Raw genomic sequence first — 19,511 nt, forward strand, 5'->3', positions numbered from 1 at the left:
TTTGCGGTGAAATTTAATTACTCCGCTGCCTAACAACTTTTCAAATTGCTAACGTTCGTATGTAAATGCATACATATGCGCACACATAAGTCGACTTAGTTGCACTGCTAGTATTAAGCTGTTATAGGGTGTGCCGCGGAAATTTGCTCTTGTTATCGCTTTGTCTAAACATCGTTAATGGATAACTAACATGTTAACCACGGTGTTAACGCGTTTCTTGTTTCCTGACTTTAACAGATTTGTAACGGTAAAAAATTGTAAAACTTGTGTGTGGCATTATATGCCTTCGTAGTATTTGCTATATAGAAATGTGTTTGTGTTTACATATTTATTGTTTTTTTTATTTATTTTTTATATTTTTTTTTAATTTTTATTTTTATTTTTTGTTGCAAACTCGGCAATGAGCAAAGCACCTTCAAGTATAGTGCAAATTTGCTGATGAACGCAGCGCACTTTTCGCAGTTATACATACATATGTACATACATACAATGTATGCACATTTGTTAAGTTAGTCAAATACGTTTGAAACCGAAAGTGGTTTGGGCTTTCGCTGCATATAGAAGGTAAATGGCTTATGTGCTATGTATGTATATATACAAGTGTATGTATGTGTGTATGCATGTTTTTGTATAAGTCTTACTCCTTTTATGCCATATACTATATATTGAAGTTTGATTAGAAATACGAAAAGACTTTTTCGACTACCCTATATGTATAATATTTAATATACTTCCTTATGTATGTACATATATGTACATATGTATGTTCACCCTTAAGAAATATAAAATAATGTATTGTTGAAAAGTCGTTATAAAACTCGTAAAGTTTTATATTCTCTGGTCTAAATGGTAACTGTAAAATTTTTTCCATGAAGAAAGAGACTTTGACTTCAGTATCCATTTCCGGTATTCAAAGTTATTCAAACATTTTGCAATTATACCCCATATAAATACATATGTACATACACACATACTTATTGTACATTTACGTAAGTATGCGTGCGCATTCACTTGCATTTATTACTATGGGGCGACACCCAAAGGTATCTAAATATTTATCTAAAGCAGTTTACTGTAAATTTTCATATTTGTAGTTGCATTCATAATGCGTGTGTGCATACGGATATCGATACCTCGAACGTTTGCAAATATTGATCACAATCCAGCACTCATTATACGATTGTAGTATTGGCACGAGTTTGCCGCCTTTTAGAAGGGATTAATAAAACAATAAAACCAAAACAACTGCAAAAGCATTAAGACTCTATAATACAATATTTGCCAATTTATTATGTGTGTGTGTGTTTAACAAGTACAACAACAATTACATACACACAATGTTATATGTAGGTATGTATGTGGTTGGTTTCATCAGCATTCACACAACATTGGCGGGCGTTGAAACTGATAAAGTCGCAGATTGCTGGCTGCCAGTTGCGATTTACATGGCGAAGGGCGCGTATTCCAACGAGGCATTTGAATTTGACGCGACAAAGTGTGTTTCAAAAGAACGCATGCATTTTTGTGCTTCACGTAGTTTGTATACATATGTACATACATACATTTGTATACGCTAAATTCTAAAGTGAATTTTGAAAGAATTTTTAGTGCAGCGCTTGCATTGGCTTAAGAAAAGCAGCAGTCGCGGGAACCCTCGTGAGTCAGGCTGTATATGTATATGTAATTCATAAACTCAAGACTCAGTTGTAAGGTTACGTGGGCTCTTTGTGACCCCTAACAAGTGAAATTCTTTCAGTTTGTGTCGGCATTGCTTGTGCATTATTATTAACTGTGTGAAGGCGCCAGCTGTGAGGACGAACTAATAATAAAGCAAGTGTGATAATGGAAATTACATGTGTAGTGCTTTAAGTGCATAGTAAAATAGTAAGGCAGCATAAAATAATAATAACAGTGCTACGTACATAACTTAAAACAATATTTGACTATACGTTGTGCCTTAATTGAAGGGGTCATTTATGCCGCATTGAATTTTTGAGGAATAAAAAAAATTTTCAAATAAAAATATATTCAAAATTAGATGAACCTTACAAAATTAAAAAATACAGGGTGTCCCAAAATAAATGCCGAATTGAATTTTGGGGAATAAAAAAAGTTTTTTCAAAGTTTTATATATTTGAAAATTAAAAGTTTCTATATTTTCTATAAAAAAAATCCAATATTAAAAGAAATACAGGGTGTCCCAAAATGAACGCAAGATTTAAATTTGCCGCGATTTCAAATAAACTCTTCACAGTTGACCACATTTTGTGTGAAATTTTCGCGCTGCGGCCGCCAAGCTTTCATTATTTTTGAAGTATTGTGCAATGAAGTCACCTTGTTTCATTGTGTAAAGCTCCATTTTTTCTAAGCCTAAACTGTTAGCCCTCGATTTTTTTAGGCTTGTGAAAACTTTACTACATACATAAATGTTGACAAATTTAAATCTTACGTTCATTTTGTGACACCCTTTACTTCCACAACAACTACAGTAATTAGTTTAAACAACAATAAAAAAAACACCATGCAAGAAAAAAGTACCCTAAAACTTGCTTTATCTGTAATTACTTTGGACCGCCGTAAAATACCCTATTTATCGTAAAGAAATTAGGCCAAAGCGCAAGATTATATTATGTTTTAATGCCTTTGAAGACAACACCTGCTTAACTTGTAAGGTTCCCCACACTAACAACTCGTTCTTATCTAAACCCAACGTTGCGATAACAGTGCTTTATGGGCTCCAGTGTTTTTTTTAAGTAGAATACTTTGCGATAGCATGTTTTTAGCTTTTCTCTTGAGTCATTTCTAGCAGAGCGAAAGCGGGTGTAGTACTCTTCAAATAAGTCCATTTTCTGCGCATATTTTCCACTAATATTTCGTACACTTTCAACTAGCCGGTAAATGCCAGCTTTTGCACTCATTTTCCACCCCCGCGTGAAAGGAGTGAGCTAATCGCGCGCAACGCTTTGGAGCGTCTTCACTGCGAGAGTGCGTTTAGTCATACAGAAATTGCGCCACTTTCGCAGCCAAGCAGCCGTACGCCTGATTTTTATCAGCAGCGTGCACATGGTGTGTTGTCATTTCTGGGAGGGGGCGCAGTAATATACATTTTTAAGTATTAATATAAATGTGGTTGGCAGTGTGTATGGATTTCTATGAAACAGTATGCGTCATATTTACCCGCCAAGTCAATTACACGTCTATTGTATATGTAACCATGTACATTAGAGAGGGCCGATTTTGTTTCTATAAGTTTCGGAATGCGGCATATATGCTACGGATCATTCTGAATGACTTTGCATGAGGGACTGTAGGTCTAAAACCGGGTTTGTTTCTTTGCCTGAAAAGGCCGATGAAAGAAGATCCAAGCCGCATGCACCTCGACTCTCAAGGCTATTCCGGGGAATGTGCTGTGGTTATACGATCTTACCGATTTCGACAAATGAGCAAGAGAATAACAAAATGCGCCTACGTATTTAGTTTTATTCGGCTATCTCGGAAAATCCTAAAAAAGACGCCCAAAAAATCGCTGGCTCGAAACCCCTTTTAGACCCAAAATCTCTAAGGCAAAGTTGTTTTGAATGTTTTGTAGAAAATATCTCCAAAGCGCGATTTATCCATTTTTTTTATGGCTCCTTGTAAATCAACCCGCTCTAATGTGCATAGTCGTCTAAGAAAAATGTAGGCATTTTTTTAATTTCGGAATGTTCACACCTTGCACTTAAACTTTATTCGTTCATGTTTATACTTTTATGACCTGTTGATTTTAACATTATCCATTTCTCGCATAAAAATTTTTGATGCACGACTTGAAGGCTCATAAAGGTGATATCACATAAACACATCATGCCGTGTGTTCAGCAAGCAGGAATAGAATATACATATGTATGTAGTTTAGTGCTAGTGAGTAGACGCATAATTATAATTTTTTTATATTATTTTTACGCATTCCTAACTGTAATCAAGTTTGTCAATGCGCGCATACGAGTTTGTAGAAAAAACGTGACAAAATGGACCATGAGTTTATCGCAATTGCCTTTTTATTTTTTTTTTATTTTTTTTAGTTTGTTATATATTTTTAATTATCATAATAAGCTAATCGAACGATTACATTTCACTTGAACGCCTTTTAAATTGAAAAGTGATATGCATACTGAAAGGCTAGTGGACTTTGAGCCAATGTAGGTTTGATAAGTGTATGAAAATAGGTGGATAGGTGGATATTATGAATGACTTTAATGATATAAGCAATGCATGAAGAATTTTTTAACTGTCTGCTATGCATTTTGTAAATTTTGGACTCAATAAACTGTCTAGATTTCAAACGAAACAATCTTCTATTATCGGTTCAAGCTGCTAAAGCTCTTTCTTTCCAATTTATTAAATTAAAAAAAGATAAGTTGTTTAAAAAAATTTAAAAAAATACAAGCAGCATTTAACCACACACGCGTTTGCTTGGCTTCTGACCTGAAATATATAAACATTTCAATATACATACATTATGTATAATAATACATACATACATACATATATATCAGTATTTACATACAACAACTACTGTGCGATATATTGTGGTGCGAAACTGGGCCACACAGCTGTGCAAAAAAATTAAACAAGAGTAGAATTTCAATTTACATTAGGAACCATTTAGCCATACGCCTTCGCTCTCACGCATTTCAAAGCAGGCGACGCTCTACTTGAGCGCTTTTAGGCTTTTAGGCGTACTCACTGAGTGCCGGCAATGCTTGGAATCACTCAAAGCGTGCACATTATATATGACAGGAAAATGCCTCCCTTTGACGCTTTGCCCACGAAAGCGCTGCACACCCCTGAAATGCTACTCACTACTAGAGTTTAGTTAGTTGAACGGCAGGCGACAACGTGTGTGCTTAACAGCATAACTGAATGGCTGGCGAACTTAGGGAAAAATACCTTCGAAAACAAAGTGCATAAGTTGAATGAAAATTGCAGAGAAATAAGCGCTTACTAAAACAAATACTAATAAAAATAATTTATTAATAAATAATACAACTAAAAGCAGGAAAAAAACACGTGAGATACGCAGGCTGAAAGTTTGTTTGGCGACGGATTGAAAAAAATCGATTTTTGTGCGTGAGCAAGACACGGACAAAGTGCGCGCAAGGCGGCGGAGCTATTTAAAAATATATACTTCACACACACACACACACACACATACACTAAGAGAGACGCACGTCAACACAAGTCAATTGCATTTTGTTTGTGAAATTTCCAAAAACTAAACCAAAAACTGCGTTATTATTAAGCATGGAGACAGCAAATATACGCTTCAACGCGCTGCCTCAAGCCCCCAGCTGCGGGAGCCACAGTGTCGGCGAATGCAGAAGCAACAACTGCAGCAGCAAGCTGGCCGACGCCAAAGAGCCGGTCGCTGCGCCCGCCACTGTGCTGCTGGATAAGCGCTTCTCGCGGCAAGTGCAGGGTGTGTATCCGCTGCGACGGTGAGTACTCAAGCACTTTTAACGAAAATTTGTATTAAAAACACAAATCTCTATCGTTTCCGTGCGGCTGCAGTCAGGACGTGCTGAAGTGGTACGGCTGGGGCTACAAAGACTCACAGTTCTATGTGGACAATGGCATCATCGGCTTCAAGGGTGACAAGTATGTAATGAAGCTCGTCTTCTTGTTTGTTTACGCGCTTGTGTAGACACGTTTGTTTCTGACGTTTGCTTTATTTAGGCTACATAATGACTTTATTGTTTGTATGTACATATGTAAGCGAGTGCGTTGTTTATGCTGAAACTGGTATTAGCCAGAGTTTGGTGGCTACAATTATCAGCGAGTCAGTTTGGCGGCGATATTGGATACTTCCTGTGACTTCGCTAATTTAGCGCGTCTGAATGAATCATTGAACCGGCGTAGAAGCAGCTGAGAAGTACTCTAATTCATCACGCTGACAACAAAGTACTCACTTACATACATACAAACAAGAAAACTTCCGTATCAGTGTGTGGAAAACTGCAGCTTTTCGTCTTTTCCACAGGTATCCACTTGAAGGCTGCATGTTGCCCTACTTCACCGAATGGGTTTACAGTAAATTCAATTTGCGTATCGAGAAGAATTTACCCTCTCCGAAAATGCCTACCGAGTTTCCGGCACCCACCGTGAATGCGCCCTTCCTGCGCGAACTCGAAGCAACTAAGCTGACGAGCTCGCAGTCTGGCGAGGACCGTCTCATACGCTGTCATGGTCAGACGCTGCACGATATCTACTATCTTTGGCGCAATGAATTCAAGCGTATTCCCGACATAGTCGTCTGGCCGCACAGTCACGAGGATGTGGTGCGGCTTGTGGCGCTCGCCAATAGACATAATGTTGTGGTTATACCGTATGGCGGTGGCACCTCTGTGTCTGGCTCAATTACTTGTCCGCAAGCGGAGCAACGTATGATCTGCGTGTTGGATACGTCACAGATGAATCGTATGCTGTGGCTGAATAAAGCCAATTTGACTGTGTGCTTTGAGGCGGGCATTGTGGGACAGGATTTGGAGCGCGAATTGCAAAAACTCGGTTTGACTGTGGGTCATGAACCGGACAGTTATGAGTTCTCCACACTCGGTGGTTGGGTGGCGACACGCGCCTCTGGCATGAAGAAGAACGTCTACGGCAATATAGAGGATTTGGTGGTGCGTGTCCGTATGGTTACCGCGTCTGGAGAGGTGCTGGAGCGTGAGTGTATGGCGCCGCGTGTTTCGTGTGGTCCGGATTTCAACCATGTGATAATGGGCTCCGAGGGCACACTTGGCGTTGTGACTGAGGTGGTGCTGAAAGTGCGTCCACTGCCCGCCGTGAAACGTTATGGCTCGCTGGTTTTCCCCGATTTCGAGAGCGGCGTACAATTTATGCGGGAAGTTGCGCGTCGCCGCTGCCAACCGGCGTCGGTGCGGTTAGTGGATAACGAACAATTCGTTATGGGACAAACACTGAAGCCAGTGCGAAGCTGGTTGGCTGGTTTGCTGGATTCATTGAAGAAAACCTACATCACGGCTTGGAAGGGTTTGGATTTAACGAAAATGTGTGCGGCAACTTTGCTATTTGAGGGTAATGAGGAAGATGTGCGACGAGAGGAGGCGCTCATTTACCAGATTGCTAAGCAGTTTAAAGGATTTCCGGCAGGTGGTGATAATGGCGAACGTGGCTACATACTAACATTCGTCATAGCGTACATAAGGGTGAGTGCGAGACACAAAAGAAATCCAATAGTATTTGTAATAATATTTATTTCTACTCCGCTGCAGGATTTCGCATTAAACCAAGAGATCGTTGCGGAGTCCTTTGAGACATCTGTGCCATGGGACCGTTGCAGTTCGCTGTGTCGGAATGTGAAGCGCCGTGTGGAAGCGGTGAGTTCTTTGCAATTTGTGTAGGCAATTTTGCCGTTTTGTGTAGATAATACACAGCGTGGCACTTCCTGTTTTACCTCTACTTTCAAAATGTTGATTCAATTACCGAAAGCCGTTAACTATCTCTGTATTTCAGGAATGTCACAAGCGTAGCATTAAGAACTTCATCATTTCCTGTCGCGTAACGCAGACCTACGACGCCGGCGCTTGCGTTTACTTCTACTTCGGCTTTAGGCACACCGGCATTGCCGATCCTGTCGCCACATTCGAGCAGATTGAGACGGGTGCACGCGACGAGATACTCGCCTCGGGCGGCTCGCTGTCGCATCATCACGGCGTTGGTAAAATACGCAGCCAATGGTATGAGAATACCGTTTCCAAATCCGGCAGTGCACTGTACCTGGCGGCGAAAAGACAACTCGACCCGAAAAATATTTTCGCCGCAGGAAATTTGCTGACCGAGGAGCAGTGGCAGGCGGCGAGCAAAAAGAGTGGCGTAGAAGCGTCGCTGCATCAAACCACCGTTGAGTCGAGTTCATTAGTTAAGGCGAAACTATAAAGATCGAGTATCAAACGAAATGAAACCACAGATAAGAGACATTAGTTTTATGTTGGCTTTAGCGAAATGTAGTGGAATTAACTCAAAAAGTTTGTCATTTTTTTACTTTTGTATTAGCGCTAGTTTAACATGAGTGTTGTTGTACATAAACTTAATTTGCTTACTTAATTATTTAATGTTTTGTTTAAGGACTTCAATTCTGTCTTATTGTATGGAATATACTGTTATAATGGGTGATTTTCTAATTCAAACGTACGGTTCATATTTATTACACTAGTTTACACTAACTAATTTTTATTATTCCTCTTTACTGGCATATGGAACTTCGGTATATGCACGATTAGAAAAGGTGTTTGAAGTTTTCTAGTACAGAAAAAAAAATAAAATAAGACCCGTTATAAAAATTAATTCGTCTTTTTATGACTTGGCAAGGCAATATTCATAAATTTTCGAACCCGAGAAAAGTTAAGGAAAAGGTGACAGTTGATACTTCTCACAACCTTCGCCAGTTGGATATTAGTAGTAACATTATATAACGCGTCAACTGAAAAGGCCTGGCTTGATTAGCCATTTCAAAATGCCTAAGTATAAATTTGACAGCTGTCTGAAACTTGGCTTGATGGTGAGTTTCTGGACGCTACATCTGGAAAATTAACCATCAAGGATTGGTATGCTTATTTTAGACGTGATGAAATGAGCACAGAAGACGATGACGCAGTGGGCGCCCTAAAAAGATTGTTACCAACGAAATCATCAAAAAAGTGCACAAAATATTTTTCGATGACTCTTAAGTGAAGTTGTTCGAGAGAGTAGGCACACTTAAGATATCAACTGAATGTGTAAATCATATAAATCATGAATATTTGTATATGAGAAAGCTCTGTGCAAAGTGGGTGCCATGCGAGGTCACTTTTGTCCAAGAACAACGATGACTTCATGATTCGGTGCAGTGTTTGGCGATCTTCAAACGTATTGAAACCGAGTTTTTGCGTCGATATGTGACAATAGATAAAAACTGGATCCATCGTTTGACTCGGAAGTCTAATCGACAGTCATCCTAGTGGACTGCACATGATGAAAACGATCCAAATCGAGGAAAAACGCAACAGTCGACAGGTAAGGTTTCGGCCTCTGTATTTTAGGATGCGTATGGAATAATTTTTATTGGCTACTTTGAAATTGAGCTTTGACTTGTTTCCGCAACCTCCGTATTCTCCAGAACTGGCCCCCAGCTCCTATTTCCTGTTCTCAAACCTCAAAAGAATGCTCGATGGGAAGAAATTTGCTGCTTTGTCGAAACTGAGAAGCAAAGGACAAATCATACTACAATTGGTATCGAGAAGTTGGAGAGTCGCTATAATCAGTATACGACCGTTGAAGGGAACTACATACATATGTTGAACAAAAATAAGAATTAAAAAAGTATTTTACTATGGTATATCGAGGACTCTTCAACCTGTCATCATTTTGCCTTTACGATTATAGAACTAAAAAGTATCTGAGCACAAAAATCGTTTTAAAAATATATTCAGCAAACCAAGTAAGTTCACCACTTAGCTGAAACCAGACACGTCCGAAAAAAATCAATTGAAAATGCGAGTGAATAAATTCGAAGGCGCTGCGTGATTACATTTTGCAGCTGTAAAGTTCTCAAAACAAATATGCAACCGCAAATTGAATGCGAATGTGCACCGCCCTACCGCCAGGTCGCCAACGCCACTGCAGCAACCAAATGTCACATCAACCAGCGTTGATCGGCTGAAGGAATTTATTGCTAAGTACTTTTTATCGCTGAAATATTTACATTTTTGTATTTCTTGACACGTCAGTTCGAACGCATGTCTGCTCTGATTTCTGCAGCGGTGAACCAGTTATTTCAAATTCTTACCTCGAGAGTGGAAACTGCAGCTGCAACATGTCGGACGTGCAGTTTATGGCGGTTGCGCAGCCGGTTGAAGGTGGCGCTGCATGCGAGGCAGCAACAAAGTGAAGAGCTTAAATGAAACATGCGCGAATATCGCCAACAACTTCATGCCCCGCGTTCATATGTCAAAATGTCAACTTCGTTAGCGCATAACAACGCACTAACGCTTCGCTTTGGCGCACAATCTGAAATGTCGATGCAGGAACTGAGTGGCTAATGGCGACGACGCGCTGGAGCATGCGCTTCCAATAGATACCGACACATACACATCTCCATGTGTTTATAGGCTCATGGTTGCGAGAGTTGCAGAGGAATACGAACTGGTGACAGCCATTTGGCGGCGTTGCGCGTGATAACAGCTTGGATACGTTGCTCGGAGTTGGAAGCGGTGCACGCGAATGTCAATGCGTTGCACATGCAACCAAGAGGTGCATGCGAGTCAGATTGTCGTGTGGATAGGCTAATGAATGAATGTTGTCTTCAATTTAGACGTTGTTGTTGTTGACAATGATGATTTATTTAATAAAACGTTGCAAATGTGTTGATGTATTGACATTTATGCTAACGGATTGGTAATGAAAACCGCTACTTTGGCGAATTGCAGTCGTCACATGAAAAGGAAACGAATGAAGTGAAATATATTTATTAGTCGAAGTGTCAAATTGTTACTGGGTAGTGTATGAACTCCAAGATCTGAAATTCTTTAAGTTGTAAGCTCTTCAACCCTTCTAAGTATTATAAATAAATTTTGAAAATTTTCTGTTCTAAGATATTGAAAAGGTTTAGCGTCACAAGTTGACATTAGGGGAAGCTGGCTGCCAGCAGGCTCTATAAAAGAAAGCAGGCACCGAGCCTGGCCAGTGTTTGGGTGACTCTCGGGTCTCGATAGAAGGTGACCTCACGGGAAGCTGGCTGCCAGCTGGCTTTATATAAGTAAAGCAGGCATCGTGCCTGGCCAGTGCGTCAGTGACTTTTCCGCCGTGATTTGGAGGTCATAAGTTGGGCTCACGGGAAGCTGGCTGCCAGCTGGCCTTATATAATATAAGTTTTTTTCTGGGTGGCTCGAAGGAAGCTCGTAAGAGTGGGAGGTTCTTCGACCGCGCTATCTTCTGTAAATAATATAAAACTCTTTTGTCAATCTGGTGTATATGTTAAGCTTAGATATGCATACACCCGAGTGCTTACTTACAAACATAGAAATATTTATACCGTTTTCTTTAATAGTTCTGGTGTGTGCAACATGTTGCATTTGTCACCCATTTCACCAGATTAATTTCTGCACAATTGCTCTTTCACCTGAAGACAATCGAACAGTTAACTTATAGAGGAAGTGAAATGAAGTGTGACAAAGGCCTCAGAATCTGCGCAGTCGCAGTGCCTCGCAGAAGAAGTAGCACTAAAATCAATTGCGTCGGCAACAATAAGCCTTCAGCTTCAGTCTTAACAACGCAGCATCTTCTTGTCAACTTGGCTAACAACTTTGGCGAACAACAATTACAATAACAACGCGCCAGTCAACAACAAGACATCGACGCAACTAATGGCTACTCAGCGACTGTCTGCTGCCACATTTCATTTGTAAGCTGCCGCTGCCGCTGCCGTGCTACTCCATGGCAATTATAATCGCCACAAAAATGCTCAAAAAAGATCCGAAATATAAAAATGTGCGCGAAAATAATGGCCGCTTGCTGCTGATAATAATAATAAAGAAACGATTCGCATGTCGCGGCCATACGCTTCCTCTTCATTGTGCCCGCGAGTGTGTGTGTTTGCACAGCGAGTGCCGCGTGTCGAGTGGCGGCAACTTGACCTACACTCACGCGGCGGGTTAATTGCCGCTACATTCGTAAACTATCACTGCCAAGCCGCGCGGCACAATGTGCGAAATTCATTCGGCTTCCTGTTTCTGCAAACAAAAAGAACTTAGCGAGGACGGGCTTATTTCGGGTGCAACCAAAAGTTATATTAAATTAGAAAAACGTTAACTTCAGCTGCACCGAAGCCCTTATATCCTTTACAGGGGCATTTCTTATAACATAATAGGGTATAAAAAGATCTTTGCACTTCTGTAGGGGTCCGATCTGAATATTATGGTCGCAGATTGACTCCTTTATTATCATTATGAGGTCAATGACCCTTTTATTTACATTTTTTGGGGTCACTGACCTTATTTTTTACATTTCGAGGTCAATAACCCCTTTGTCATTGACCCATTTGTTTACTTTTAGCCAAGTCCACAACTTGGCCTGACCCTTTTATTTACATTTTTTGGGGTCAATTACCCTTATGTTTTCACTATGCGGTTATCGGCCTTATTGTCTACATTTTATAGGTCAGTGGCCTTTTGTTTACATTTAGCCAAGTCTGCAACCTTTGTTTACATTTAACCAAGTCCACAACCTTTGTTTACATTTAGGGTCCACTGAACCTTGGGTGAATGGCTCTTTTGTTTACATTAAGAGGTCGATGACCTTATTGTTTACACTCTCCCGAGGTTAATGATCCCTTTGTTAACATTTTGTAGGTCAATGACCCATTCGTTTACTTTTAGCCAAGTCCGCAACCTTTGTTTACAATTGGGATGACTGGTGCCAAGGAACATGTGTGATATATTGAGTTTAGCTCATCATCCTGATCATTTGTACATGTACATATATATATATAACCCTATATCCAACTCATTTAGTTTTAGCGGATAAAAAAACCGTTATGTGAACAAAACTATTATACTTTATAGCAACATGTTGCTAGAGCATAACAACAACGCAACGCTTCAATCGCGTTGTTTGCGTTGGTGGTTAAATGAAAATGCGCTTTCGGATCTTCGCTCAGACGCGCGCTCCAGTATCTATATACATATTTATAGACGTATATATGAATGTGGCTGTGTGCTAAGCTTTGGTGTGCGCGTTTTCACATTTTCTGCAATAAAATTTTAACAAATTGCCAATTCGTGTCGTTGCCAGTGTTGTTGGCGCAACCGTCAGCATCAACACCAGCGCCACCAACAAACTGTTGTGGGCGTAACGGCATGGCTGGCGTTCGAATACTTGTTCTAACAAAGCGATGCGCTTGTGTATGCGTCCACTTTGTATGTTTTTGGCTTTCGGTTGCCTTTGCCATTGTTAGAGAGGAGCTTATACTGTTATGTATTTAGCCTCCAGACGCGCTAAGATGGAAAAGTTCTCAGAAAACATCTATTGAGACACGGTAGAACATTCCTAAATGACTACTAGTGTCGATAAATATGTATATGTAGGTTTGTATGTATGTAAGGGCATGAATATTGAATTAATGCATTTTTATGATTTTCAAAATCGTGAGCTCTTAATTTGCAGCAAATTATTTGTATGAAGCTAGGAGTAATAGGTCGTCACGTTACCGCTAAAGCCTTAATGTCATATCCAAATAAGTTCAAGTGTTTTTTCAAATATTTTTTTAAAAGATTTTCCGATTCCAAATTCTAACTTAGAAGGAATTCCAAATCGAACGTGCTTCTTCTGACTTTGTTCTATGTTTTTTCTAAGAAGGATCTCCTTATATTCTTGGTAATGCGTAAATATTTGTTCCAACAATTATCAGTTTATCTCAATTTTCCTAATTTTCTCAATTTCGTGCAACTTAATCCTTTCGTTTGCTTTGAAGCGCCTATGTAAGCCTACTTGCCACACCGGTTGCACTAATCTACAACAGTTATTTACCCACATGGACCACCAAAAGAGCATAAGTGGAGCAACTGCTTATGCACAACACTGACAACTCGACTGATTTATGAACTTAAGTAGTTTGCTTGACTTGACTTGGCGCGCTCCTACACGTCACCTTCGAGCGAACTCAACGCAAACACAATAAAAATACACAAATACAAGAACAAAACAAACAAACCATTCAAGTAAAATGCTGATGCATCCTTATCATCCAGCATTTGTATGCGCTGCATCCTTTCACTTTGGGCTAAACAAACAAAAACGTGCAACAAGGTAAAATAAATACTCCACAACACACACACACTCCGCACCACTGCGATGGGCAGAGAAAATATTTGGAAGCAATTTCAAAGAGCAAAATGTTGGAGGCAGCAACATGAAAAGTGAGTGGTTTATGTGGTTGTAAATTTAAATTGCTCACAAGAATAGCTGCGCATGCGTCTGGCACCGAAACGCTGGTCAGCATTATAAGAATTTTCAGAGTCGAAGTTACAAAAATAATAAGAAACAAGTGATGAAATTACAAAAAAAATCAAAAACAAAATGACTGCATGCCTTTAATTGAACCCTTTGGTTGAACTCGTTGCTTGTGCGCCTGCTCACCCGCGTGCACCTCTGACAGAGTATGGAATTACGCTGCATATTAGCATCGCTATGCACAGCTGCCACGATTGCCGCATATGGCCTGCGCAGTTGAGAAAAAAGAACCAAAAATACGCATGAAGGCGTACACGACGGTCATTTAAGTGGGCACGTACTGCACCTTGTGCCCCGCTACGAGCTCGAGGGCGTCCAATGCTGCGCGCCAGACACCACTTTCCGATTTTGTAGTCACTTTTCAACTGTCTCGTACTTCTGATATCTTTGCTGAATGGCTTGGTCAGTCTGTTGACGGACAACGTCTGCGCGCCACCGCTGATGACCTTCTCACCGCGGGCGTACGTCGCCCTGTGGCGTAATTTGAAATGAAAACCCGTAGAGTTTACCTGTGTCTTGCGCTACTATGTGCCAACACCAATGCCGGCTACGAAGATGATTGTTTGAACTCCGTTGTTTTTCCTCGATTTTTTGTGTGTGTTAATTAGTTGCGCGAGGGGATGCGTGAATGAATTTAAGGTTGGCACTTGCGTTTAAAAAGGTAAAAATGGAAAAAACTAATATTTTATTACGAGGAAATGCGTTTTAAAAGACATGTATTAACTGTTATCGTGGTTTTTGCTGTCTTAGGCAGCCAAAAAGCAACTTTCAACATTCAAATGTTGCTGGCAACATTGTGTGTAGCAACATTTATCAATTGATCAAAAGAGAGCGAGGGAGAGAGTTTTTATTAGTTGGCGGTGGTTGTGTAGGCGCATAAAAGTTGATACTAGTAGTAAAGCAACAATAAAAATAAAGTCAAGAACAAATACGCACGTACTAATATGCCTTAACCCATTGAAGGCGACTGTGTATTTAAATACCTGAGAAGAAACTGCAAATATATAGAGTTTTCTTTAGATATTCACATGTCTCTTATTCTATATATTGATTGTCTATACAATAGATTGGATATGTATATACAGGGTTTTCCAATACGAGCGACATGATTCCTTAAATATGAGAAAACACTAATCGTTAAGGAAATTGAAATTCAAATTTTTTTAATGGGAAGTACACTCGATACAATTAAGTTTTGAATATAATATCATTCAATGGCCTCCACGACTTCTTTTGCAGGAACGAATTCGATAAACCCAATTTTCGAGTACTTTAACAACTAAATCAAGTCGTATGTCATAAATAGCACGTTCAATATTGAATTCTAAAGCTTGAAGAGAGTTTGGTTTACCACCAGATCAATGACTTCTAATAATCCCGCAAGAAGCAGTCTAATGACGTTAAATCACAACTTTTTGATGATTCCACCAGACCAGAAATCATATAAAACTTTCAATTTCGGTGAATGTAATTTTTATTCATAACAAAATTGTGGATTTTCTTTACACCAGACCGACCGATAGTGAGCCTCCTCGGAGAAAATGTTTTTCTTACAAAAATCATTATCGTTTTAAAGTTGTTTCAGTGCAAACTCAGCAAATTCATGGTGTTCCAATGGCTTCAGTCCTTGAGTGAGAACAATTTTATATGGATGCAATGCCAAATCCTTTCTCAAAATCCGCCAGGTTGTGGTTTGAGATAGTCCCAATTATTGAGAACGTCTTGGAATTGACATCAATCGTTCTTTAGTTGTGTAGTGATCTGTTCTTATGGGAAACATTCTGGCGCATATTTCCTGGATTTGAAGAGCTGAAGGAACGAAGAAAACTGTGGTATAAATAAACTATTTAAACAATTGAAGGAAAACTATTTCAGGTTAGTAAACATTTTAATTAGTAGATGGGATAGTTGTGGTAAAAGGTTTAGCGGTACAGCAGCACACACAATACTCATATTGCTCAAATTCTAATAAATGTTAAAAATGTGTCTTTGACAGTCAGCGGAGGGTTAAGCAGTCACCTTCACCACTACTAGCAGCACCTTATGCAAAAGGCAAATCGTCTTGGCTGTTGTGCGCCTAAACACACACATATATAGTATGTATGCCCATTCATGTGTCTGAACGGCGGCACGAGTGTGCAAAAATACAAGCGAGCAGCCGAGACTTTTGTTTACCTTAGCGAGGGGGCACGTTCGTTGCTTCAGTCATTGATGAGCCGTCAACGAATGTTGCACGTCTCTCGCAGTGAACGTAAAGTAACGTCGGAGTTGCAATAAGTGATTTCATATAACCGTACTGCATACATACACATACATACAAATGTATGCGTGAAGTGTTTATAGACAGTGCATATTGTGAAGACCACCGTTTGTTGTTGTTTTGCTGCAATGCTGTGAGGTGGGTGCATGTGGACTTTGCGACGCGAGTAGTCTGAAAGGTGCAAAATTGTATTTAAAATCATTTTATGGCTTAGTATTGTTGTTGTTGGCGCTTAGTTAATAAACAAAAGGTGAACTAACACACGTACGTTGCATTGGCTGCAAAGGTTGAGGATTTGTGGTGCTTTGCTTCTTCCAAATTTCGCATGGTTCTAATTATGCGCCGCTTCGTTCGATTATGTGTTATTGCTATTGTTTTTGTTGTCAATTGCGTGCTGGCGGTGCATCTAAACATCCTATTTATCGCTCTCCGGCTGTGACAGCTGCTTTGCTAAGCGCGCTGCTGTTTTATTGTGTATCTTGGCATTGCATCTCAGCTGCCGTTGCCGCTGTCACTAACAATAACAACAATAACAGCAACTGGTTAGAGTTGAAGGTGGCAGCTGTTGCATTCGCCGGTGTTTGGTGCTGCAGAAAACAGTCTGCCTGCAGTCGTTGCGCTTGCAACAGCGTCGTGAACGGTAAATGTGACGAATAAGAAGTGGAAGAAGTGTAAAAATCTAAAGAAAATTTGTGTATAAAAATTGCGTGTGTTTAAAATTTATTTATTTCAAAGGTGATGAAATGTATGTGTTTTTTTTTAGTTGTTAATGCGAGTGAGTTGACTATAAATAATTAAAAGGTTAATTCGTTTCAAATCGCATAACATAAAAGGTGTTTTTTAGAGTTAAATATTATTTTCAAGATCAAAGGGATTTAATTGTGTACATAAATAGTGTCGAAAATAAAAAAAAGTTTGGAATTTTGTAATTGATTTTTTGTGGTCTGTGAAATATATGTATTTACATATGTACATATATATGTATGTGCAAAATTTTGTAGTGTTGAAAAATAGCCAATTCTAAAAAACTTTTCCTTTCTCAAATTTGATCCGGATTGACAAAAAAATAAATTTTTATGTACAAATTATACAAATTTTTAAAAATCAAAATTTTCTATTAAATTTTTTGACACGTATACATTTTGATCCATAACCAAACACCACTTATAAATGCTAGTAATGAATATTAAAAAATGCTAAGCAAAATATAAATAGCTGAATAAATTTTCATTAGTTATAATATACTATTTTGTTGTTGCGCCTTCAGCCTTGTGAGTATTAAGTGATTAAAATTGTCTCCGAATTATGATTTTTTGCCATTTTTAAAATCAAAATCAAAACTCCAAGCCGTGAAAAATATAGCAATAAAATGCATTTTAATGCGTATTTTTTGTTTTTGTACAACACACGCATTTTGGGCTGTGGGAAAATATTTTTCGAGACATTTCGGCGCAGTTTTTATTTATTTTAACTTTTTTTGACAAACCCATTTTGAGACAGGTGCTTTAACTAATGATCTCCGTGGCCGCGTGCATGCATGTGCTGTTGCACACATACAAACATAAAAATGTTTTAGTTTGTGGGGTAAACAGTTTTTCTCGTCACATAATATATTTTCCAAGCAGCCGAATACTTGTACTAATGTTGTTGTTGTTGTGACACTTAAAATGCATTTTAATGGCAGCCAGCTCAGACTAATGAAAATGTTTAATTGAAATAGAAGCAAAATGTTGCTAACATAAAAAATCAACAGTGCTGTTATTATTGCAGCAGTTTTTATGCCCTGAATAAGATGTATACGCGAACTGGTCCCTCAGTTTTTGAGATATCGATGTGAAAATAATCAACTGTGCTTTTCTCACCAAAAAGCTGCTCATTTGTCGGAATGGTCGATATCGGACCACTCGGAATTAAGTGCTTGTAGGGAAGACTTTTTCATTTGACGAGATTTTTGAACGAAATTTTGTATAGAATATTTACTAAAGCAACGATGTAAGATCCATAGAAATTGTTCAGATCGCACCAATATAGCATATAGCTGCCATACAAACTGAAAGATCGTAATAAAGTGTTTATATGGAGAACTTTGTCAATTGACGAGATATCTTGACCACATTTGGCATGAGTTATTGCCTGAGGCAGTAAAGTAATATTCGAAGAAATTATTTAGATCGGGCTACTATATCATTTAGCACTTATACAAACTGACTCATCAAAATTAAGTTATTTTAAAGAATCTTTTGTATTTGTGAAGGGTTTTAAAGCTTCATTTTCTTTTTTTCTCAAGTCGCGCAGGTGCAACCCGAATCCTAAAGTGTGGCATCCGATTTTTGTTAATATAACCTATTGAAGTCGTTGCGGTCAGTTTTTAGACTTCAATGTTTTGCTTATTATTTTTTCTAATTAAAATGCGCTTTGCATCCACCAAATTGGCAATTCTTTATTGACGCAGTTGTTGCTCTTAATGTTAGCGGATTGTTTGTATTTGGTTAATACCGTAATATTCAACATTTATGTCATTCATTGACTTTACATTTATAATTTCAGCGGTTGTCTATTTGTTTTTGCATTTGTTGTCTTTTTGCTTGCTATTGATTCAATTGAATCGGTTTACTTTTGCCAATTTTTTTCGCTAATTAGTTTCTGTGGTTTCAGCTGCTAATCTCGTTTGTGTCTGTAGACAATAATGCTTGATTTGTTATTGTTGCTTTTAATTAGATAAAAATACGCAAACTATGTTATGTAAACATGTACTCTATGTCTACTTATATACTTATGTACATATGATTATGGCACTCTATAGAAAATCGCTTTGCATTGTAGATAAAATACACTTTACGCGCCCAGCTACAAACCTTGGTAGGAAGTATGCAAAAAGAGCGCGCGACAAAGAACTTCAAGGTCACTTGAAAATGTTATTATTATTTTTTAGCAGTTTTTAATTATGAGTGTCCATACTAAACGCTGTTAATCATAAAATATGACAACTTCATATTTACTCGCTTATCTGTGTGTAGAACTATCGTAGAAGAGCTGTATGATTGATGAACCTGTTTAATAGGAACTTTGTTAAGATTATAACTATTATACTGGATCAGAGAAAATATATAAAAACTTCTATTATTTTTTAAGAGCATGTGCGAATGCGTGAATGAACGAATTCTCATGTCTCTGCTATATTTCACAGCCTTTGCTTAAATGAAAG

The 19,511-nt window shown here is 38.8% G+C and overlaps 1 protein-coding gene across 2 annotated transcripts; it reads left to right on the top strand.

Annotated features, from left to right (window-relative positions):
* Window positions 1–1,242: 1,242 nt before the first annotated feature.
* Window positions 1,243–8,346, top strand: LOC126756641 (alkyldihydroxyacetonephosphate synthase). Of its 2 annotated transcripts, none has more exons than XM_050469853.1 (6): window positions 1,243–1,656; window positions 5,036–5,477; window positions 5,551–5,637; window positions 6,020–7,208; window positions 7,275–7,379; window positions 7,516–8,346. In XM_050469853.1, the coding sequence occupies exons 2-6, from the start codon at window positions 5,284–5,286 to the stop codon at window positions 7,936–7,938; spliced, it is 1,998 nt and encodes a 665-aa protein (XP_050325810.1). In that variant the 5' UTR covers window positions 1,243–1,656; window positions 5,036–5,283; the 3' UTR covers window positions 7,939–8,346. The 2 variants fall into 2 exon arrangements, with proteins under 2 accessions (XP_050325810.1, XP_050325812.1); XM_050469855.1 differs by having other exon boundaries at window positions 5,039–5,477.
* Window positions 8,347–19,511: the final 11,165 nt, after the last annotated feature.

The sequence above is a fragment of the Bactrocera neohumeralis genome, chromosome 4 (genome assembly GCF_024586455.1).
Source record: "Bactrocera neohumeralis isolate Rockhampton chromosome 4, APGP_CSIRO_Bneo_wtdbg2-racon-allhic-juicebox.fasta_v2, whole genome shotgun sequence".
Classification (NCBI taxonomy): Eukaryota; Metazoa; Arthropoda; class Insecta; order Diptera; family Tephritidae; genus Bactrocera; species Bactrocera neohumeralis.

Bases quoted from the DNA above. Each gene is read 5' to 3' on its own strand.
- LOC126756641 (XM_050469853.1), top strand. From the start codon at position 5,284: ATGGAGACAGCAAATATACGCTTCAACGCGCTGCCTCAAGCCCCCAGC. The intron at 5,638-6,019 runs GTATGTAATGAA...TCTTTTCCACAG, and splicing joins ATCGGCTTCAAGGGTGACAA to GTATCCACTTGAAGGCTGCA. The intron at 7,380-7,515 runs GTGAGTTCTTTG...TCTGTATTTCAG, and splicing joins TGAAGCGCCGTGTGGAAGCG to GAATGTCACAAGCGTAGCAT.